At 44.1% G+C, this 24376-nt stretch overlaps 1 protein-coding gene across 3 annotated transcripts in view; it reads left to right on the forward strand.

Annotated features, from left to right (window-relative positions):
* The window catches only part of FAF1 (Fas associated factor 1), a 514999-nt gene extending 498326 nt beyond the window's left edge, over positions 1 to 16673 (forward strand). For all 3 annotated transcript variants that reach the window (XM_032429321.1, XM_032429322.1, XM_032429323.1), the window contains one exon: positions 13713 to 16673. In XM_032429321.1, the coding sequence (XP_032285212.1) occupies positions 13713 to 13796 (84 nt within the window). In that variant the 3' untranslated portion in view covers positions 13797 to 16673. The remainder of the gene's footprint in view (positions 1 to 13712) is intronic.
* The last annotated feature ends 7703 nt before the right edge of the window (positions 16674 to 24376 follow it).

Below are 24376 nucleotides of genomic sequence, written 5' to 3' on the forward strand. Positions count from 1 at the left end.
CCTTAAGTCCAGGAGAGTCTGAGAGTTTCTGGTATAAGTTTGGTGTTGTACAGGCGCCTGCTGGACCAACCTTCAAAGAAAACACCTGTTCTGTTCATGATTCTTGCCTTCCAGTTTCATAAGCTTTTGGGCAGATGAAATGTAATATCAAAATAGCTCAGAGAGAGCCTTGGTAACATTTAAGATATTGAACGTGCTGCATCTGGTAACTAGAAAATTTAATGATCTCCTGCTGTTTTGGTAATTGGATAAGTAAATACATCAGAATAAATCACACCGGCAAGTCTTTTGTATGTCGTTAGGGACTCAACTCTTTTAACTCCTGTTCAAAGCTCCAGCTCTTGAGTGGCGTTTGCGTGCAGAGTTACGCACACACCAGCTCATGTGGCCCTGCTTGAGTACTAAAATGCATTCAAAATGCTCACTTTCCCCCTAGCCACTCTGCCTGAAGAGCACGCTGAGCATGCCACTTCAGATCCCTCTGAAGCCAGGGAGAAAAATTTTATCAAAAGTTTAAACGAAGCCTAATAAGACATTCAAGCCCTTCATGATCTATCTACAAACGGTCTGTCCAGCTATGTCTTCCATTATGGTCGTGCTATAAGCCTTGCCCGAAACACCATCCATTTACAAATTGGGAAAATGAGGCCAAAGCAAAAGGGGATTATCCTGTTGTAGAAAGGAATCATGTAAGAATTTTAAGTAGGAGAGAGGCAGGATCAGACATTTTGTTCAACTCTCTCAAGTGACAGTGTGAAAGAGAGACCCAGAAGGAAAGAGGGAGATGGTCCATTAGAACCTATTAGGTGTTGGGTGATGTTGTCACCAGCTTGCAGATGAGAAATTTGGATCTTCTGGGGGTTAAATGACTTGCTCAAGAGCATACATGCAGAACTAGAATTCAAAACCCACCAGTGCTTTTTCTTACTGCCTCTCTAATTAGCACTTAAAGGCCTAGTGGTGAAACTGTCAGGAAAACAGTAATTAGGGTTTTTCAGAAGGTTTTTACGCTGAGGTAACAGTTCTGAACTTGACCAGTTAACAGGTTTCTCTCCAAACACAGTGGTAGCATTATAGACCAATCTTTTATCAGAGGCATCTTAGGAACTGTTTATACAAGGACCTGGCTGCCTTCCATGATATCAGCCCCTGAAAGTGAGGCACGTCCCCCAGACCAATGCTTCCAGCCTTTTACAAGTCACTGCACACATTGAAAATGTTTGTGTGCCTCATTGGAGTAACCACACTAAGCTGCTCAGGGTTAGAGGCAACCCAGCCCTGAGGATCCTAGTTGCCCTAAGGGATGAGGAGGCTGGCATCCTGGCACACCACTGGGGCTAATCTGCACAGATTTCTCTTGCCACACCATAGAATCCTCATTCATGAATTTGCCTGTACCTCCATTTATTATGCTTTCAGGGACAGTGAGCTTGCAAACCATCTGTAAAGTAGGACTTCCTTTTATGTACTTGAAATCATGTCTTCCAGAGCCCAAGAGGGACTAATCTGGGGAACTGTCTTCCCGGAATGAAGACACATGCATGTTCTCATTTTTTTATGCTATTCTTTTACTCTTTTCCTGTTTTTTACATTCACTCTGCACACTTGGATCTTCTGTTTCTAGACTAAAGAGGCTTTCCTTTCCACCCCCACGCTACTTATCTTGATAGAAGCCTCTCTGTTCTCTCTGAGCTTTCCCCCTCAACACTGTTGTTTAATAGTGTAGTGACCAAAGCCACTATCAAGGATACCAATGCAAGGAGAGGGCCACATCTTTCATTTGGTCTTCAGGGTCTCCCTGACAGTATGCCAAGTTTGAGGCCATTTTGACATTAGTAACACTTTAGAGTTGGTGCCCTCATTAAAAATCCTGTCTAAAGGGGCACCTGGGTGGCTCAGTCATTCGGCATCTGCCTTCAGCTCAGTATCCTGGGATCGAGCCCTGCATCGGGCTCTCTGCTCGGTGGGAAGCCTGCTTCTCCCTCTCCCCCTCCCTCTGCTTGTGTTCCCTCTCTCACTGTGTCTCTCTCTGTCAAATAAATAAAATCTTAAAAAAAAAAAAAAGTCCTGTCTAAAGGCACAGGCTGAGAATGAAGAATCTAGATTTGGTCCCACATCTGCCGTGAATGCTAAGTAATCTAGGGTAAGTTCTTTTCCCTCACTGGACTTTTCTCTCCCCATCTGTTACAGAGATAACCTCTAAAAATCCCCTCCAAGGGTACCTGGGTGGCTCACTCAGTTAAGCGTCTGCCTGCGGCTCAGGTCATGATCTCAGGGTCCTGGGATTGAGCCCCACGTCGGGCTCCCCACTTAGCGGGGAGTCTGCTTCTCCCTCTGTGTGCTTGTTTTTTCTCTCTCTCTCTCAAATAAATAAAATTTTAAAAAAATAATAAATAAATAAATAAATAAATAATTAAAATCCCCTCCAGTTCTAACAATCACGGGTTTGTGATAATTGAGGAGCTAGAAATTTGTCCAAATGCCTGACATAGTAATACACTCTGTTTGGGGGAGATATGTGCTTCAGTTACATGAAGGGGATGGTCCTTCCAAGCAAGAGACTTAGAATAGTCTAGTGTATGACTACAATACTAATATTACCTGGTGTGGTGATTAAGAACACAGACTTTTGGGGTGCCTGGGTGGCTCAGTCGTTAAGCACCTGCCTTCAGCTCAGGTCACGATCCCATGGGATCGAAACCCTGCATTGGGCTACCTGCTCCATGGGAAGCCTGCTTCTCCCTCTCCCACTCCCCTTGCTTGTGTTCCCTCTCTCGCATTCTCTCTCTCTGTCAAATAAATAAAATAAAATCTTTAAAAAAAAAAAAAAAAAAGAACCAGACTTTGGAGCCAGACCCAGTTTTAGGTCCTTGTTCTGCCACTTCCTGCCTGTGCAGTCTTAGGCAGGTTACATAATCTCTCTGAGCTTCTATTTCTCATTTTTAAAGTGGAGGTAATAGCACCTTCCTCACAGGGTTGTGTAGTGCTTGTGAACCACTTAGAAGAATTAGCACCCAGTAAGCTCCCAGAATATGGTTAACTGTCACCATTACTATAATGTGATAAAACAAAGAACAGATATGGCAACCTACAAGATAAAATTTTTATCCCTTTGCCACTTTAGTCTTCTCTCCCTTTGTTCTTCCTTTAACTTTTCTTTCATTCTCCCTTCCCATCTAAAAAAAAAAAGTCAAGGAAAGAAAATGTCTTGTAGGACCCTATTCTTCGCAACTGCAGAAGTCCACCCAGCCTCACTCTGTAGCACACCAGTTACTCTGCCACAGTTTAGTAATGAAAAGAGGAGCATCTGTCATTGTTTTCTGGAAACTCTTGCCCAAGTGCTGCTTCTTTCCTGTGATCCAAGGAGACATATTGGTCCAGTGACTACATAGGAAGCTGGGATGGAAATAAGCTATAGCGTAGTCACATAGTGGGACCCTTCCAGATTGAAAGTTCCTTTTGGGGTTGCATTACCACCTACAGCAAATGTAGAGGAGAAGTTGCTAGGAGCTAAAATGCATTGCTGTGCTTGGTGATGATGATGGTGATGATGATGATGATGATGATGATGATGAAGAAGAAGAAGAAGTATCCCTTATGTTTGCAAAAGACTTTATAGTTACCAAAGCCTTTTCACACTCTGACCAGCATATGACCAGCAGATCAGTTCTTAAGTTCTCTCTCTGATACTTTGTGGGTGTAAGTGGCCTCTTCAGGGATTCCTAGCTCATCAAGAGGTATTTAAAGAATATGGACAATTAGCTATTAGGACCAAGTTGAGAGTAACAGAAGGTAGCCTGTGTTCCTGTGGGGAACAACAAAGCTCATACCACACCAGGGCCATGAGCTATGATACATCTGCAGAGTGCATGCTTTTTTTATGCTCAAGGGAACATTAACTGTTCTCCTTTTAGAAGTAGGATCAGAGGTTAAGAGGCAATGAAGAGGGATGCATTAGATGTAGTCTGGACGTTCACAAACCTGGGTGCAAATTCTAGCCCTATCTTTTCTACCTGTGTAATCCTGGGCAAATCCCTTAACCACTTTTGACCTCAGAGAATAGAATTCATCTATAAAGTGGGAATAATAGGAGTACTTATCTCATAGGATTGTTACGACAATTTAATTAGATAATATATAGAACAACTAGTATTGCATATGGCACTTATAAAATGCCAAATAAATGGTAACTTTTTTGGTAGTGATGACATTAATGATTATTTTTTAAACTTGTGGTATTTAATACGCATTTTTTAATTCAGCAGTTAACAGAATGGATTACTCCTAGCACACCAAAAAGATTAGTTGTGGGGCGCCTGGGTGGCTCAGTTGGTTAGGCATCTACCTCTTGATCAGGTCATGATCTCAGGGTCATGGGTTCCCCACTCGGCGGACTCAACAGGGAGTCTACTTGAGATTTTCTCTCTCTCTCTCTCTCTCTCTCTCTCTCTCCCTCCCTCTGCCCCTCCCCCCTGCTCTCTCCCTCTCTAAAATGAATAAATCTTTAAAAAAAAAAAAAAGATTAGTTCTCCCATGCTCAAAGTAAATGCTAATTTTGAACAGAAGCAAAAGCAGATATATATAGATATATATATATACAGCTTCAGTATAATTTGGGAATTTACATAAGCAACACCTTTGTGCTGCCTCCTAGGGTAGAAAGAGGTCAGGATTTGAACTGAGAAGATGTGGGTTCAAATGTGAGCTCCGGTCACCAATTTCTAGTTGTATGACCATAAGTAATGTCCTTGTTTGAGCTTTGGTGTTCTCATCTGTTAAAATGAGAATAAATTAGTCCAATCTCTTAGAATAGCTCTGGGGTTTAGGTAAAATATGTGAAGGTAGTGTGAGAGCTATAAAACAATAGTCATTGTTATGTACACATTCTTCAAAGGAAGTTTGTGAGCACATTCATTTTGTATTCAGATAACTTGTTTAAAGAAGCATGTCTTTAAGAACAAGCTTTGTTGTGGCTTTATGGGTGGGAAATGTATTTAGAATTGATTAATGCCCTGACTGGGTAACTCTCATCTTCTAATCAAGGCTGAATAGACTTTGAGAAAAAAAAGATTTGTGACCCTTACATCAAGTTACATCAAATCATAATTGTTAAGCACTTGTTTAGCGCTATAGGGGTATTTGGGGTTTTAAGTGTCATTTAAATAATACCCCTTCACTTAACTTGTTCAAGACTAATTAAAAGACATAAGACCAACTGAAAGACAGACATTTGACTCGGGGGGAATACAAATATCACGTTTGTTACTGAGAAAGTTGATTAGAGATTGTGGTTTAGGATCTGCAGCCAGGGGGCTTACTGATATATTCCTTGCCCCTAAATTGACAGACTTGCCCACGAAGTCCTTGGTCTACAATTGGAGAAGCAGATTTGGCTCTAGAAAAGGGAAAGGAAGGGGTTGAGCTTAGATTCTTCACCCACACTCACCAAACAGGTCTTGATCTCACCCTGTGTAAGAGATGGGGAGAGCATCCCAGAGTCCCTCCGTGTGGAAGCATGAGTATGAAATGCTTCATGGTTATAAGCTTCATCTTATTAAATCTTCACAGCAACTCTGGATGGTAAAAATGTCTCAATATTATAAATAAACAATGAACCAGAAAATTAAGTAATTTATCCATGGTCATCAGAGAGTTAGGAGGTGTTAGCAATGGAATCCAACCCAAGGCTCTCTCCCTAGGTCATTGGGGATCTCACACCATACAAATGACATCTACTAAGACATAAATAAGACATTGAATCATAATAGCTGCCATGTGTGAGACTCCATGATGGCCATTTTAATCCCTACAACACCCCTTTCACCCAGTAGAGAAGGAAGCTGGAGCTCTAAGCATCTTACTGACATGGCCAAGAGCTTGAATTTGAACCCAAGTGTTTCTATTTCCAAAGCCCAACAGCAGTCCAATTGACCCCATTGAATCATTAACCCCCATATTTTTAAAAATGCAAAAATTAAAGGGTAGAGAAGAAAAGTGACTTATACAAAGTTGCACCACTAGAGCCAGAACTAGAACCTGTACATTCTGGCCCTTTACATCCTGACAACATTAGATAATATACAGCCTTAGCCGTGAGTACAAAGGAATATAGAGGAGGGGGAGCTTGATGAGAGCTGAAAGGTGAGTGAGTGCTTGCAGAGGCTGCATGGTCTTCTGTCTGTCTATTGTAGATGATGGGATCTAATTGTCTTTCACATCTGTGGGAGAGAAAAGGAGGAAGAAGGGGTATGGATGAGATTCTAGTGTTTGCTCTCTGTGTGAACTACAAAAGGATTGTAAATTTTCCACCCATGTAGCAAAGGGCTGCTCCTGGGGGTCAGACTGTGCAAGGCTCCCGTCTGCTCGCAGTGCTGCCACCACACAGCACAGTCTAGAAAGTGGTGGTGTTGGTCGCCCAGAGAGGAGCAGCCACATACTACAGAAAATATGAGAATAGAGCTTTTCTCCCCTTGGAGATGCTGGAATTTTCTGAAATGCAAATTTTACTCTAAAAGCAAGAATACATTTGAGAAACCACTGGTGGTCTATTGCCTCCCAATTCCACACACTGAACCTGAAGGCTATAACTCATGGAGTGAAAAAGAACACAATTAGGCCCCTTGAAGGAGGTGGGGGAGTTGTAATGGAAAGCATTAGGAAACTAGTCAGAAGGCTTGGGTTCTGGTTCTGCCTCTAACGTTTATGCTATCATAGGCAAACACAATCTCTAGGTCTCATTTCCTAATCTACAGAGTGTGGCTAATTCCAAATGCATGATTTCCAAGTACCACTGCAGTGCATTTCCTTCATAAGCTGTTAAAATACCTTGGGAATGTTTAAAAAAAAAAAAAAATGCAACCTAGCATGTTTTTTAAAGACTTTATATTGGGGCGCCTGGGTGGCTCAGTCATTAGGCGTCTGCCTTCGGCTCGCGTCACGATCCCGGGGTCCTGGGATCGGGCCCCGCATTGGGCTCCCTGCTCAGCGGGAGGCCTGCTTCTCCCTCTCCTACTCTCCCTGCTTGTGTTCCCTCTCTCACTCTCTGTCAAAAAATAAATAGAATCTTTAAAAAAAAAAAAATCCCCATTTAAAAATAAATAAATAAATAAATAAAATAAAGACTTTATATTTTTTGAGCAGTTTTAGGCTCACAGCAAAATTGAGCAGAAAGTACAGAGAGTTCCCATACACTCCCTTTCATGTGTAGCCTCTCCCATTATCAACATTCCCCATTGTCAACATCCCTCACCAGAGTGGTACATTTGTTACAACTGATGAACCTACACTGACACATCATTATCACTCAGAGTTTATAGTTTACATTAGGGTTTACTCTTACATTCTATTGGTTTGGACAAATGTATAATGACATATAACCATCATTATAGTATCACACAAAGTATTTTTACTGCCCTAAAAATCCCCTGCACTCTGCCTACTCATCCCTCTTCCCACTCCAACCCCTGGAACTAGTGATCTTTTTACTATCTCCATAGTTTTGCCTTTTCCAGAATGTCATATAGTTGGAATCATACAATATGTAGCCTTTTCAGATTGACTTCTTTCATTTAGCATTTAAGATTCCTTCATGTCTTCTCATAGCTTAATAGCTCATTTTTTTAGTGTTGAATAATATTCCATTGTGTGGATGCACCACAGTTTATTTATCTGTTTACCTACTGAAAAACATCTTGGATACTTCCAAGTTTTGGGCAGTTATGAATAAAGGTGCTGTAAACATCTGTGTGCAGATTTTTGTGTGGACATAAGTTTTCAGCTCCTTTGGGTTAATACCAAGGAGTATGATTACTGGATTATATAGTAAGAATAGGGTTAGTTTTGTAAGAAACCACCTGTCTTCCAGTACTGTGCCATTTTGCCTTCCTACCAGCAATGAATGAGAGTTCCTGTTGTTCCACATCCTCAACCAGCATTTGGTGTTTTCAGTGTTCTAGATGTTGGCCATTCTAATAGGCGTGTAGTGGTACCTCATTGTTATTTAATTTGCATTTCCCTGATAGCATATGATGTGGTGGAGCATCTTTTCATATATTCATTTGCCATCTGAAGTAGCTCTTCTTTGATAAGGTATCTTTAAGGTCTTTGGCCCATTTTTTAATTGGATTGTTCATTTTCTTATTGTTGAGTTTTAAGAATTCTTTGTATATTTTGGATAATCATTCTTTATCAGATATGTCTTTTGCAAATATTTTTCCCCTGTCTATAGCTTGTCTTCTCATTCTTTTGACAGTGTGTTTTGCAGAGGTTTTTAATTTTAATGAAGTCCAGCTTTATCAATTATTTCTTTTGTGGATTGTGCTTTTGGTGTTATATCTAAAAAATCAAAGCCATTCTCAAGGTCATCTAGGTTTTGTCCAATGTTATCTTCTAGGAATTTTATAGTTTTGTGTTTTACTTTTAAGTCTGTACTCCATTTTGAGTTATTTTTGGAAAGGGTGTAAGTTCTGCATCTAGATCCTTTTTTTTTTTTTTTTTGCATGTCAGTGTTCAGTTGTTCCAGCACCATTTGTTGAACCTAGCATTTTTTCCTAAATGTAAAAATATTAGATTCGAACTTAACTTTTATTCAATTTCAAAATAAAAGCATTACTTCAGCAAAATTAAGTAAAATAACAAGGACTGATAATAATATCTATGCTATATGACCGTGAGTTAATGTTTGTATAAATATGTTACAAACTAGGGCGCCTGGGTGGCTCAGTTGGTTAAGCGACTGCCTTCGGCTCAGGTCATGATCCTGGAGTCCCAGGATCGAGTCCCGCATCGGGCTCCCTGCTCAGTGGGGAGTCTGCTTCTCCCTCTGACCCTCTCCCTTCTCATGCTCTCTCTCACTCTCTCTCTCTCTCAAATAAATAAAAAAAAAAAAAAAAAATATGTTACAAACTATAAAGTACTATGCATATATTGCTGCTACTGTTATTTTTAGTATCACTCAGCTCTTGCTCTCAGGTAGCCCCCAGCCTAGTAGTAGTAGTATATTTATGCTCAGGTGTTTTTTTTTTAAGTGAGAGGCAGAATGGTGTGCTTTCTAGAAAGAACCCCAAAATGGAAGTCAGAAACTCTGGGGTAGAGTATTACATCTGCCTCTTAACTGTGTGATCTGGGCCAAGTCACTTGACCTCTGTGAGCCTCAGGAGGGCAACCTGTGAAATGAAGGGGTTGGACTTTTGGCATTTAAGGAACTTTCTCACCCTAACATTCTGGGGCTCTATTTGGTATGACGTAGGATGAGATTCTGTCACACTGATTCACATTTTTCTCAGCAACAATATTAGACTTTTTTTAAAAAGGAACTGAAGCCCAAGGAAGTAATAGAAATAAGATGTATATGAAAGTTCCAACTGCTGAGACAATTGATCTTGGAAAGAATAGTTCTATTTGTCCCATTTTTGCTAACATAAACAAGTTTCACAAAACCAAATAGCTAAGGTATTAATTTAATAAGAAAATATATCATTCAGGTTCCCTAAGTATAATGAATAAACTGTCAAGGTGATTGACCTTCCTTTTCTAACATAGACAAAGTCAGGCCAGACCTCTTAACTGAGAATGCTCCTCCTCTCCCAAGGAGTCCCAAAGGGTAGGTTTCTCTGTTGATTTAGAGAGTCAATAATTCAGTAAAGTCCCAGGTAAATGGCAGAACACAAGCTAAGATTGGGTTTTTGTATTCGTATTTTATAAACATTTCAGGGGTTTTTTTTTTCCTGACCCTTGATCTTTTGCCATTCTTAAAGTGAAGATCTTATATCTTGGAAGCTTGATTAGAAACAACCTCAGGGTCATCTCATCCAACTTTTTTCTCTGGGTGGAGCCTGCTCTTAGCCACACCCCTGGCTGAATATTCTAGCAGTTCAACATATGGATTCCAAAACTAGATTCACATCCTGGCTCTGTCTTGAATAGCTTTGAGACCTTGGGCAAATTACTTAATGTGTTCCATGGGTCAGTTTTCTCATCTGTAAAATGAGAATAATAATTGTATCTACCTCAGAAGGTTATTATGCAAATTAAGTTATTTTATAAATATAAAGTGCTTGGAATATACCTGGCACAAAATAAATGCTAACTATATGTTAGCCGTTACTGTTATCTTCATGATCTTCTCAAATATGCCCTTATTTGAATGCTTCTAGGGGCAAGAGAGAATGCACTTACTGTCCCCACCCCTCCCTCCTCCTCCATTGCCACGAGGCAGCCCACTGACATGTTAGCCAGAAGCATTCTGTTTAGCATGAGCTTTGGAGTCAGACAGACTTGAGTGTGAAATCTTATTCTGTCTGCACCTTGATATGATAACCCATGGTATCTTCAGCTATAAAATGGCAGCAATAATACCTGCTTCATTTGGCTTTTTTGAGGACTAGTTAGCGTACTGTATATAAAGTACTTAGCATGATTCCAGATACATGGTAGGTACTCAATAAATGATAGTTGCTGCTATGATGATGGTTAGGAAGAACAAGAAGAAAACAGAATAGAAGGAGGAAGAAGAAAGTAGCACAGCCGCACACGAGCAGCTTCAAGAGTCCTTTCTGGCCAGCTGAATTCTGTGTCCCTGTGATCTCACCGGTCCCAGCCCTGCCCACTGGTGCTGCACGTAACATGTCTGATCTACTTGGCGGTCCTTCAGCTACCCCTTTCCCTATAGCGGCAGCCACCACCACCACTTCTCAGTTCCCTCTTGAACGGGACCCAGAGCATGGCATGATGGTTCCATAGCATGGCCACCTATCTTGCAGGGGAGAACCTCATCCCCCTAGGTTCCCCTACAGCCTTTTTGTCCATGCAGCCAAAAAAAGAATGGAAGCAGAGGTTGTCCTTGTTCATTCTGAAATTTCTGTCTAAAATGACCTCCAAAGAAGAAAACAATTGCTTCTGGTCTGGGGTACCAGAAGGAACAGCCCCCAAACAGCCACGTTTGCTGTGAAGTAGCTCAGCATGGCCTCACTGAAACTATCGAAGGGGGTCTCTAGTTATTGAGGCATTAGCCTAGCAGGGCAGCAGGGCAGAAATAAGAAAGGCAGCCCGGTGCAGACCTGCGCTCCAGGAGGCTTCAGGAAAAGAGCTCCAGCTGTGAAGTGAGACCAGGACCCCTCTCCAAGGCAACATTCCAGCCAGTAGTGGCTACCACTCACTGAGCATGTACTGGCTTGAGCACTGTACCAGAAGCTTTACCAACACTCCATTTAACCATCACACCAACCTATAAACGAGAAACTGATTATTCTCATCTTAGAGATGGAGAAACCTAGGCTCTGTGGTTATAGAACTTCAAGGTCTATAGGTAGTAAAGTGAGAACAGGGATTTGAATCTAAGTTTGCTTCAGTCTTTTTAACCATTATACTGTATAGACAGACCCCTAATAACCACGTGGCCTTAAACAAGTGGCAGCCACTTTGAGCCTCAATTTTGCCATCTCTACCTACCTTGCATGGTTGTTACAGGAATTAAATGAAATAACATGAAGTCCCTGGCATGTAATAGGTGTTCAAAAAACTTTAGTTTCCTCCTTTTCAAGTCCCAGCTGTCTCACCCAAAGTGACAGAGAAAATCACTTAACTTTCCTGGGACACAGTTTTCTGAACCTCTAACCCTGGATGTTGACAGCTTAGGCAGGGTGCAGTTTGGGCCCGAGGCTCCAGCCTCCAGCCTCCCTGCCTGTTTTGCTTCATAGCATTTCTGCTGGTGTGCATAGGCTCTGGCACTATTATGATTATGGTTTCTCCCAACAAACATCATATTTACAAACCACAAATAACAAAGCACAAGATGCCGGAAGAGCTCTGGCATGTTAATTAAGAACAATAGCAGAAGCAGCTGGGCAGAAAATACCAACGAGTCTGAAGCAGAGTCTCTGTTGACAAGAGACTGCGCAATATTGTACATTAATTGGGGATGTGGGTAAACATTTGCCAGCAGCTTGCCCCCCAGTGCATTGGAAGACAGACAGCAGGCTGGGCCCTCCCCACCGCCTTGCCTGCCCATCTGCCCAGAACCCAAGAGATACCAGTACAGCCACTTTGCTCTGGGTTCCGTATAAGCAGAGAGGATTCTGGTGGTTGATGTGTCTCCTTAATGACCCCCCTGGGCCTACCAGGTTTCCATCTGGATACAGTCGAAGATGAAGATAGTGTTCCTCCTTCAGCTCTCCAGCCTGCTTGTGACACTAGGCTCCCAGGGCCCTCATCCCCCTTGACTAGGAGAAGACAGTGGAGCCATCTCATTAGGTGTGGCTTGAGTTGAGCAGAGGACAAGATTGCCAGCCTCAGGTGCTGTATTCTCTGCGGACCACAGGCCCAGAGTCCCTGTATCTCATGTAGCAGACTACCCAGCCTCCCATCACACACACTCAGACCTGTCCATTTATCTGTGTGTCTGTCCATCCTTAGTTATTCACATACACGGTAGCCATCATTGAACACCTGCTCTGTGCTGGACACTGCTAATTGTATATTTTTTTCTCATTTAATCCTCACATCAGTCCTGCATGGTTGATATTAACTCCAAAGCCAGAAAGCTAATAGCCAACACAGCTATGATTTAAACCGGAATCTTTTTTTTTTTTTTTAAGATTTTATTTATTTATTTGAGAGGGACAGCAGGGGTAGGGGGAGAGAGAGAGAGAGAGAGCATGAGCAGGGGGAGGGGGCAGAGGCAGAGGGAGAAGCAGACTCCCTGCTGAGCAGGGAGCCCAACGCAGAGCTCGACCCCGGGACCATGACCTGGGCCGAAGGCAGACGCTTAACCGACTGAGGCACCCCAGGCGCCCCTTAAACCGGAATCTTTCTGGTTCCAAAGCCCACTGTCGCTTCCACTAAACTAGTATTTCTCAACTTTTTAAAATTCATACTCCCTGCTGATAAATAGGAAAACTGTTTCTTTCTCTCACTCTCAGATTCATAAATCCTCCATCCCTGCCCCTGGCCTAGGAGTCATAAATCTACTTTAGGATTCCTATATGACTAGCATTTCCCAACTGAGCCAAGATTTGGTCTAGCTTTACTCCTTATAGTTCATACTATTAAATAATGATTTTTTTAATTTCTAAAATAGAAAGTCTTATTATGGCATTGACTATTTTTTCAAACTAAATATCCTCCCCCTCCACCGACAAGGAGATTGTGATACACCTTCCTAGGGAGACTCTTCCTCAGGGGAGGATATTCATCTTTGGGCATGGTAGAGTAGGCATTGTCCAGTTTACTACAGGAAGGTTTAGCCAGAAAATCAGCCCCAAGGACTTAGCTCTCTTCCTACCAAGCAGAAAAGTGCCCCCATGCTGTCAGGAGTTAATGAAGCAGAGGTCCCCAGAATGCCAATCAGTTGTTTAGCCAGTACCCTTTCCTAAGGGGCTTGCGTTCTGTGGGTCAAGCTGTGCTGTGCAGGAGGCACGGATCTCCCACCTGCCCAGGAAGAGGTCCAGGCTCCTGAAGCTGTGCCTGCCTGTGGTTACATGCTAGTTCTTCCACTAATCTATTAGCCGTGACCTCTCTGAGCCCTGGTGTCCTCGGTTCTAAGATGGAAATCGCACCACATACGTCCCGGGTTTATTGTGAGCATCTAATAAGATGATAGATTCGGACATGCTGAGGCCACTGCGTAGCAGGCTGAGAGGCAGCGTGCACAGGGAGGACCCGAACGCCATGAGGAGATTGTTCCAATCTTTTAAATGTGTTTTCTTTCTTTTTAGGTAACCCAGCTGGACCCAAATAAATCACTATTGGAGGTAAAGTTGTTCCCTCAAGAAACCCTTTTCCTTGAAGCAAAAGAGTAAACATGGCCCAGCAGTGGAACCAGCCGTTCCTTGACAAGCCCGAGGCCTGCGTCAAGAGAAGGGCTCCTCGCCAACCACCTACACGCTCGTCTCACTCAACTCCATGTCACACTTCTGCCTCTTGCAAGATTGCTGGAAAAAAGTAATAATAAACATAGCTACTTAAAATTTCCCATCCACGAGTATATGTTCCCAATCCTCATAGAAAATTACAACTCTGCAGCCCTCCCTTATCCCCTTCACCTCGCCCTTATTCAATGACTAATGCACTGTTCAAGTGTGAGTGACCACGAAGTAGAATTTTTACCTCTCCAGTGCCCACCGTTTCCCCACACTGTCTAGGACAGTTCTGTCTGCCCTGGGACACCAGGATGCCATGTATTTGATACGTCTCATTGAGCCAGGGCTCATACACCTCTGCCTTTTTATTTTCACAACTGGATTTCTACTTTGTCACCTAATTTTAAAAGGCATGGGGAAAAAAGTCAAATGGGACTTCTCAGCATGGAGATTAAACATTGTTGTAGGAAAAAAAGCATATCATTTTTGTTGGTACTTTCTGACTTATTTACTAAGATGTGAGGTTGTGTTTGAGGACTGCATTTGACATATATGCAAGATACTTATTTTAAACTGCAGCTGCCTTGGGTCTCCAGGTTCCATCTAGGAGGTATCTGCTCTTCCAGTGCAGCGTGGAAAACTGTTGAAGCGCATTATGTGAATGTTGAGATAGTGTGAAGAGGACCAGACCAGGACTTTGGTATCTGGCCCAGATGCAAGAAGCTGCTGTTTGCATTTGGGCAGTTTGCATTTGGGCAGTTCGAACCTCATAGATACCAGCTCCCACAGAGCTGGTCCATCAGTGTACACCGAACACAGTTCTCTCCTGCTTTTCTCTCCCTCTGCTCCATCGTGTGTTGGGACCTTGTTACTTCGTATTTTAAGCACCTTGTCTATCACCAAAATCTGATCAGTCACCCCATGGACTCTGAGCCCTGCTATAAAACCTTGCTCCACTATTTCATTCTTTTAACGTTTCAGTATTAGATATTAGATTTGCATTTCAAATGAAAGATCTCATGGCTGAAAATTCTGACCTCATATATTTAAGAGAGCAAACTTGGGGGCTCAGCTCAGAAGACATGTGTTGCCTGAACCTACATATAATAATTTGGGAATGATTTAGTAAATATAGATTTTTGCTAATCTGTGGATTTGGGGTTTGAAGTTTAGTTCATGGAAGCACTGTTGATGCCTTCACAGCCAATGATTTCTTTTTAGTCTTGGAATATTTCTCCATATCTGTTTTTATGTCACCTGTGGTCTCTATCCCAGGGTTTGGGATTCTGATTTTGACATTTTGTATTTGTCCAAAGTACAGTCTAAGTGCTGGGTTTTTCCCCTGGCCCAATTCAAGGGGTTCTCCGAAGACTCTAACCGAAGCCTAAGATATGGCTGGTCCTTTTCCCTCTGCCTGGAAGTGGGTATTGGCCAGGAAAATTCCTCCTGTGTCTTTTCTCTGGTGCTCCGACCAGGGACCTCCCTGAACACTCTCTCGTAAGAGATGTATTCCTAAAAGATAGTGCTACATCTGCTTAGAGTCAGGCCTTCTCTGCTCCAGAGGTCTCCCAGGGAGGCTGAAAGGAAAAGAGACCCACTATGGGGGGAATTCAGCTCTACTCCTACCTTCCTTTTTTTTTTTTTTGTCCACACCTACCTTCCTAACCTGGTGGACCCAAAGACAGTCATTTCCAATGCTACAGATGCACTAGGGCACCAATTCTTCTTTTTCCAGGTAGACCTTAGCTGCCATGCAGAAGCTATAGCCCTGAACTCAGGCCATACTCAGGAACAGTAGCAAGAGTGTGGGTGGGAGTTGGAGAGACGGGACTCTGAATTTACTTTCATGGTTAACCTGTTCCATCTGATTTGGGTTTGGTTTCATCATACTGTTCTGCCCTGTCAGCTTCATTTCTGTATTCTAGTGATAGAGACTTTACTCTGAAACTGATTTCATAAAAGTTATTAAATGCTTCTTGAACGTGTATGAAGTTTACACACCCTTTTTCAACCCTGTCTTGAGAGATTCTCCTAGTTCAGTCTCATGAAATCCTATCCTATAGGCCCCCATTGCTGGGAAAGGCCTCAGCTAATTGTCACTGTTCACTCACATCATTCTGGTCTACTGAGCTCCAGAACCGGAGGCCAAAGCAGTTTTGGGCTTTTTTTTTATAAGCACAACATTAAAGGGACTTGCATAAAGTTAGGTTCCAAGAAAAACATCAAGTAACTTGCTATCACAAGAGGAGAAGTTATTAAGTAACTTCTGCTATCACAGAAATAGCAATGTCCTTTCGCAATTCTTCCTCCTGCCCTTAAACTTCCTTGGGCTTTACATCCCAGCTGCCAGATGCAGTGAGTCAATCAGAACATGGGCTCCGTGTTCTTCTGCCCAGCTGTTTACAGTGAAGTTCCAGGACTCCCTGTCATCCTCACTTCCATTCCAGCTCATTCCTCTGTGTTCCTTGGATTATCAGTTGTATGTTTGGAGCATTAGTTGGAAGATTTAAGGAAGTATTGACAATTTCCCACAGACCCTGAGAAGGTGTAGTTTGGAGAGGTTTCTGGTTCGAAATGTTGCCATGCTCTGGCACCACTAGCTTTATGGGACACACAGGTGTTCATCTCTGAATTAAGCATCCAAAGTCTGAATTGGATGAGAACATCTTTTATGGAATCTTTCTTTTTTTAATGTAGGAGAATAGGATTTAGGCTTTTATAAGTTTTATTTGGTGACATTAGAAACGTAAGTGTGCATTTGCATTAAAATTGCTACTCCCAGGGCGCCTGGGTGGCTCAGTTGGTTGAGCGACTGCCTTCGGCTCAGGTCATGATCCTGGAGTCCCTGGATCGAGTCCCACATCGGGCTCCCTGCTCGGCAGGGAGTCTGCTTCTCCCTCTGACCCTCCCCCCTCTCATGTGCTGTCTCTCTCATTCTCTCTCTCTCAAATAAATAAATAAAATCTTAAAAAAAAAAAAAAAAAAAAAAAATTGCTACTCCCAAAGCTACACATACTGACCTGAGTATGCTGGTCAAAGGGATGGGTTTTAAAGATGTTGCAGAGCTCTGACAGATTTCCCCAAAAGCACAGAAGTTCTTCATTTGGATAGGGGAGCGGGTCTTCATTGTCTCCATGAGCAGCATCACTGATGAACACACTTCCGCCATCCCTCCCAGCTCCCCATCCACCCAGTCCCGGGTCCCACAGATGGATGGGACGTGGAATCCTAAATTCAGTTCAGGAGTAATCACATACACGTCACACTTCACAATCTGTGTGACCCTTTCACCTGCATTATCTCATTTGATCTTTTTAAAAATTCTTGGAGGGAGATCTCTCTCTCTCTCCTTTCTTTCGCTCTCATTTCTCGTTCCCTCTCCTTTCTCTTTTTTTCTCTCTCTCTCTCATTTCTCTTCTCTCTCTCTCTCTCTCACATACACACACACACACACAGACTTTAGTGTCTTCCAGTTTGAACCTTGGTTCTGCCACTTTATAGCTATGTGACCTTAAGGTGAGTAACCTCTCTGAACCTCAGTGTCTTGATAACATTCAGGTAGCATTTTGCAGTTTCCCACACCCTCTACACTCATCATCCCAGACCACTGCAGTGCGGGCTCAAAGGGCAGTGCTTGCCTAAGTCACACAGAATGTCAGGACAAGAGTCTGGACTCAAGCCCTAGGCTCTGATTTTCAGGTTCACAGCTCTTCTATAAAGAATCTCTAAATTTCATGTCCAAGAATGGGTCTTGGCATCCCCCACAATTGTGTATAAGAAGCTAAATGTAATTTTCTGGAAGGGAAAATCTGTATGCATCAGATTCTCAGTGGGCAATATTGATGCCAGAAAATTCAGAACCACCATTTACATCATGCAAACACCATCAGACTATTTGGGAAGTTGAATCTGCCCATTCTTTTCACAAGCCACATTTTTATCTAAATGAAAGCTGCAACCCCCAAAGTGGGGGAGGGTGGAGATACAACAGTTGGGCTTCCTTGCCTTGAACCTCTGTCTGCATTCAGTGCTTCTCTCTCATCTCAAATAATCTGCTTTGGAAGATGACCCCTAACAACTGCCATGGCCTTACAGCTCCTCCCTGCTGTATTTTGAAAGTGTGGTCTGAAAGGAAATACCAATAAAAGAGACTTGCTCTCCAGTCTTCATTCTGTTAACTCTTAGTTTGCACACTGTTAGTTGTGGTTCTCAGTTTTGAGAGGTGATATAATGTGTGGCCGAGAGCATGGTCTCTGGAGCCATGTTGCCTGGGTCCAAGCCGCTCCTGCACTTACTAGTAGTGTGCCCTCAGGAAGTCACTTCACCTTCTTGTGCCTCCACATTTGGGCTATAAAATGGAAATAATTACAGTACTTGGTTGATAAGGTTGTGAAGATTAAATGAACTAACATTTAACAATTAGTTAACAGGTAAAGCAGTTAGCTATCATCTGGTCTACAAACTCACACAGGATTACAAAAGGAAAGGAGAGTGGGTGATGATAATGACAAGTGGCAGTTTATGGGGGAGGACACAGGAAATGTGAAAAGCAGATGCAAGAAGTCCAAGAATACTGCTCTGGGGCCCTCCAGGGAAGGTTAAAGAGCCTTGCACAGTGTCACTGTTACTGGTGTCAGAGGCTAAGCCTGGGGCATCATGGGAAGGAGGGAAGAGGAGACCTAACTTGCTGAGCACTTAGGATGTGCCCAGTACTGTGCTCAGAACATTACATACATTACCTCGTGTAACCCCACAACAACCCTGTCGAATGGGTGATCTTGACCCCATTTTGAAGCAACAGGCTCAAAGAGGTGAAGTGTGACTTGCCCGAGCTCCACAGCTAATAAAGAGCAGAACAGAGTTTGAGACCCAGACCTTTGACTCTAAAGCTCCTGCTGTTTATGTCAATGCAGTACCACCTTCAGGAAAAGTATGCCCTTTTACCAAAGCATTTCCAATAATCACAATAATATTTTTTAACTGTTGGTGGATACAAAAATGGGTAAAGCCCCATTTCCATAGAGAATTCAGCTCTCCAAAATGACTCATTCCCCAAGGTGTCAGGGGCCAGGTTTTAAGCAATGCCTTTTATTTTTAAGCACATGCAACATTTTAAGAAGGATCCTGCAGCTTCTACCTCTTGGACATCTCCAAAGTCCATTCCTTGCTCCTTCACCCATTATCCCATGGGCATTTCTTCCGTCAGACCTTTGTTGTCTCTCACCTGGGTTATAAAACCACATCCTAATTGATCTCCCTTTCTCCAGTCCCTCTCTTCGAGACCAGTCTCCACGAAGCTGCCAGAAAGAGCTTTCTAAAACCCCTGCCTCAATATGCCACACCCATGCCTTCATACCCTCAGAGGCTTACCATTGCCCTCCAAATAAAATCCAAACTCAGCTTGCATTTAAAACTCCTGTCATCTGGCCCCTACCTCCCTTCCCATCTACCTCCAGCCATGCCCTCAACACACATCCAGAGTCACCTGCAGTCTTCTGAAAACATCAGCTTTGTATCACCTCTGGCCTTGGACACTATCCCCTTTGTCACCACCAGACTCCTGCCACCTCTCTATCCTTCACTTTCAGTTTAGACTTCATTTCCTCCAAAATGGTTTCCCTGACCATTGCTACAGCCTCCCCACACCCTGCAAGTTAGGCGAGAATCTTTGGCCCTGTGCTGCCCTTTCCGTACATAGCGCTGGACCACTCTGAATCATAACTCTGAACTTGTATGTTCTTCCTGCCCCCACCCCAGACTGTGAGCCCTCCAAAGGGTCTAAGTCACTTCTTATCCTCAAGGCCTAGCAAAATGACTAGTACATAGTAAGCACACAGGAAATTTTGACTTTAACTGAGTTTCAACAAAGAAATGATGTCTGTGTGCAGGTGGTGACTTCATCTCTAACACCTTGCTCATCAGGGAACATTGTGAGGACAGAGACCAGGTCATAATCACCTGTTTATTTCAAGCCAGCCCAGGGTCAGCACGTAGCAGTCATGCACCCAGTGGTTACTGAAGCAGTTAGTTAATTGGAGCTGGAACAAACCAACTGGAGCTGCTGAGAAGAGACAAAGGGTAAAGGAATTCCTGTTGAGTACCCTGGTAAGCCCTGCACAGTGTCGCCCCCTCGCCATTCTCAGAAGTATTCCGCCAGGTCGCTACTGCTAATATCCTCATATTACAGTTAGGGGAACTGAGGCTCAGAGAAATGACGTCACTGTCCAGAGACACACAGCTAGTAGAGAGGAGCTGAGAATCCACTCTGGATCTGAGCCCGACGCTCACGCCTGCTCTGTTTCCCCTTATCGATGAGCCCCATCCCCGGCCCCAGCCCTGAGCTGCTTTAGTAGCTGTAACTTCTAAGCCACAGGTGAGCGTAGAATAAAAATCCCCACACACTTTCTAGGATACTGCACGCCCCTAGTTTTCTTCCACTCCTCTGAAAAATCCCCCTGTGTCTCCTCTGCAGAGTTTTCCTGCTCTGCTTGCCTGTGAAATGTCAGCAGCCCTGAATTCCTTCCTCTGCCCTCTGCTCTTCTCAAACTGTCCTTAGATAGGAGGCAATTTGTGCTTCGAGACTCAGCTCAGATTTTGCCTAAGGTATAAACCCCACGAGGGTAGGTCTGTGTCAATCTGATCTGTTGTTTTATCCTTCCACACAGACCTGGCACTGTATATAGTGCTTGATAAATATTGAACATTTATATCATGTTTATTGAATGCCAGGCACTAAGTACTTCACTCCTCACAACAACCCTGTGAAGTAGGAGCTATTAATATCCCCACTTCATTGGTGAGCAAACTGAGACACAAGAGATTAGGTAATTTGCCCAAGGTCACACAGCTAGTAAACCAAGGAGCCAGGATTCAAACACAGGTGTTTTGGCTCCAGAGTTCAGGCTATTACCACTTCACTCCACTACCCCTCCTCCAGAAAGCCTCATGGAACCCCAGGGCCAGGTTAGGGGCCTCTTCTAATCCCTGTGTTTGCCCCTAGCAGAGCACTTATCCTATTATTGTGATTATTTGCTCAGAAGTCTCCCTCTGTGGACCGTGACAGGTCTGGCCCCTGGGCCTGGCACAGGGCACAGACAGTAAATGTTATATGAATGAATGAACTACAAAACTACCCTATGAGATGGAACATACTATCCTGCTTCATACATTGATAAACTGAGGCTTAGAGAGGTTCAATCATTTGCCCAAAGTCTCATAACAACTATATAACATATCCTGTCTATCTCCAAAGCAAATCTTTTTTTTCCATCATGCATTTTCATTAGACCTGCATTTATTTCATTTCTTTTAAGATTTTATTTATTTATTTGAGAGAGAGTGCATGCACACACGCGCCAAAGAGGCAGAGCATGAGCAGGGGGGAGGGTCAGAAGGAAGAGGGAGAAACAGACTCCCTGCTGAGCAGGGAGCCTGACTCAGGACCCATCCCAGGACTCTGGGATCGTGGCCTGAGCAGAAGGCAGACGCTCAACCGACTGAGCCACCCAGGCACCCATTAGACCTGCATTTAGTTGAAGTTCTGTTTAAGTGCCCTTTGCCTTATGGAGATAGCGTCAGTTTTGACTCCATCTATTCATCATTTAGGCTTTTTGTTAAACACTGGATTCTCAGCCTCTACCCTTGTCCCAGAATCTCCAGGCTGGGATGGGGCCACCAATTCCAGGACAATGTGGTCAACACTAGAGAAGTTCCAGGAGCCATGGGAACCCAGAGAAGGCCCCCAGTTTGAGCAGTTGGATAGACTTCTGGGAGAGATGAACACCACCTAGTGGCTGTGGCCAGAGTCCATTCTGTAATAAATGGCACTACCCAAGCCTGACAATCTGAGATCTGAGAGTTAGAAAATGTAGGCATCCTACAGGATCAAAATGAAGACTGCCTCTCTGGGGTGAGGTCTCCAGGCCCCTAGAAATGTTATCTGCCTTACTTGGGCACACATTGGTAACACTGGCATAGTATTTTTCTGAAGAGTTGACAACAAGGAGAGTCTTACTGAAACTTCTCTGTGTTTGGGGGAGTCTAGTGGAAACACATGTAAAGGAAATCAGGTTTGGAGGCCAGGAATTTTGCTATATTTCCAGAGGTGAGTGCCAAGGTCCCAGCTGGATGGAGCATCCCACATACATATCATCATTTTCCTACCTGGATCTGCATGGTCCTTTTCTCATTTCAGAGCATTTCCAAATATAGCAGGTCTACCTCTCCTCATTCTACAGATGGAGCAACTGAGACCCAGAGCAGTGAAATGACTTGACCAAGGCTCCATTCTGGCATGCCTTCAACCACACCAAGCATCACTGAAGAACTAGCTTGTGCAGTATCACCTACATGCCTCAGGTTCTTGATATTAAAAAAAAAAAAAACAGCGCATTTTATGAGTTTTTTTACATGCTATGGGAGGTCATGGACACAAAAGGAAAGACTGTGTTCTCTGGTATAAAAGTGGTACTGTGCCATGGGGGCAAAGAACCCAGCCCCTGCCTTTGCAGAGTCCCACAAGGAACCAGCAGGGCTATGGTGTGCCCAAAATAGTGGAGGCCCTGAGGAGACAGGTGGGGTTGCTTCCGGAAGCTGGGGATGGGCTCTGGGCTGTAATGCTCCTTTCTTACTGGCACAATTTCACTTTATGCTTTATAGCAAACATGTTCTGATTAATGGAGCCTCTGGAAAGGGTGGTGGGAGTGAGCGAGGTGACCTAAGGAGGGAGATGGCCCTGAGTCCCTCTGGGACCTTGAGCACCCCAGGCCTGCCAGAAGGTCTCTAAACCACTACAATCCATCAGAATTCTGATTCTGGAGGGAGTTTTCAGATTATGGTTCAAGTTACCTCCTGTCATCAGCTCCCAGCTCCCCAGTCATTTTTCTAAAGGAGGCAAAGGATACTGAGAAGGGACCAGTTTTCCACTCTGGAATAAGGCAAAGAGAAGAATTCATTCATTCAGCAACTGGCTAACAAATAACGATATCCAATATACCTTGAGTGTTTACTACACATCAGACACTGAGAAGGATTTTCTGTGAATTGTGTTATTGAATCCTCACAATGACCCCATGAAAGTATTCTTTTTACTTCCATCTTACATAGGAGGGAATGTGACAAATGCAGGACTCCACCCCAGGTCAGTTTTCATACTGACAGCCCTGCTCAGCCAGGCCCTGTGACCAAGGGTGCTAAGGATACATGAAGGATGGTGGGAGACTCCTGACCAGCAGTGAAAGCACAGTCCTGACAGGCGAAGGGGGGTTGTACATGCTCAGAAGGGAGTGAAGTAGCCCCCAAGAAAAGAGGCTCCCAACACCAAAGGAAGGGCTGCCTTCATCCTCCTACACCTATCCCTAGGGGTCAGTTCTGAGAACTAGGGGTAAGGAATGTGGCCTCAACTCCACCTGCTAATCTCCAACCAGTCTCTTCTACAGATGCAAAGAACAGTTCTCATCCCTCTCCCACCTAGCTGTATGACCCTGGGAAAGTCACTTCCTCTCCATGCCTCAGTTCCTCTGATATGAATTGGGCATGAAGATGGGTGTGTGTGTGGCTTCAGAGAGGGCAAAATGCAGAGGCACTTAGAGAGCTTGCAGCATTGGCATCTGCCTACTGTGGCTCTGACAAGAAACAGTAGAGCATCCTGAGTGCTGGGTCCTAAATGGTGAGCAGAAGTGTTCCAGGTAACTGTCTGGCCTGGGCCTGGGCACCCGGAGGAGGCATCTCTGCATCTGTGCTGCTGCAAGCCTGGAGTCTGAACCACCCACTGGGGTTAAAAAGAAAAAGAAAAAAAAGCCCATTTGTCAGCCAGCTTCCCCACCCTGACACGGGACCCGGCCAGGAAAGAGAGTTAACATGTTGGGCTCCTGCCCAACCAGTATCCAGCCCTGAGCCAGTCAAGCAGCTTGGAACTCACCCACCATACACAGCCTGGAAGGAGACTGCACAGTCCCAGCAGGAAATGGGGGGTAGAGGGAGTAGAAGGTGTGCGTAGGGGAGGATGTAAGTCAGAGTAGAACTCTTTGAGGGAAAGACACCAAAGACGCCAAAGGGTGAGTGTGTGTGTGTGTGTGTGTGCGCGCGCGCGCGCGCCCGCGCGCGCGGCCTGAGCGGATGGATTAGGTCTCTCCCTCCTAGCCCCATCTCCCCCTTTTATCTTCATTTTGGTCTGTGATCTGGGGTTTATAGGCTGGGCGTATGGGGCTGGGGACCCCCGATGCGCACTTCAAGAACGGGTAGGCACTGCACTCAAGCCGAGTCTGATCCGGCCCAAGAGCCTCGCCCTGATGCCCTTCATCTTCACATTCTCCTCTCCCCACATGCGGTGGCCTGGCCGCCGCTGTCCTCCAAGCAATCTGATTCCAGCGGGGAGACGACTCATCCATGGTCACACAGCGCTGCGAAGGCTCTGAGTCTGGGTGGCACGTTGCCCCGGGGGCTGATTTCTAGAATCGCTGTTTCCAAAGGCCCTCTTCTGAGGTGGAGACCATGAGAAGGAAGGTCCAAAGAAGACCACC

The sequence above is a fragment of the Phoca vitulina genome, unplaced genomic scaffold, assembly GCF_004348235.1.
Source record: "Phoca vitulina isolate PV1807 unplaced genomic scaffold, GSC_HSeal_1.0 scaffold2, whole genome shotgun sequence".
Taxonomy (NCBI): domain Eukaryota; kingdom Metazoa; phylum Chordata; class Mammalia; order Carnivora; family Phocidae; genus Phoca; species Phoca vitulina.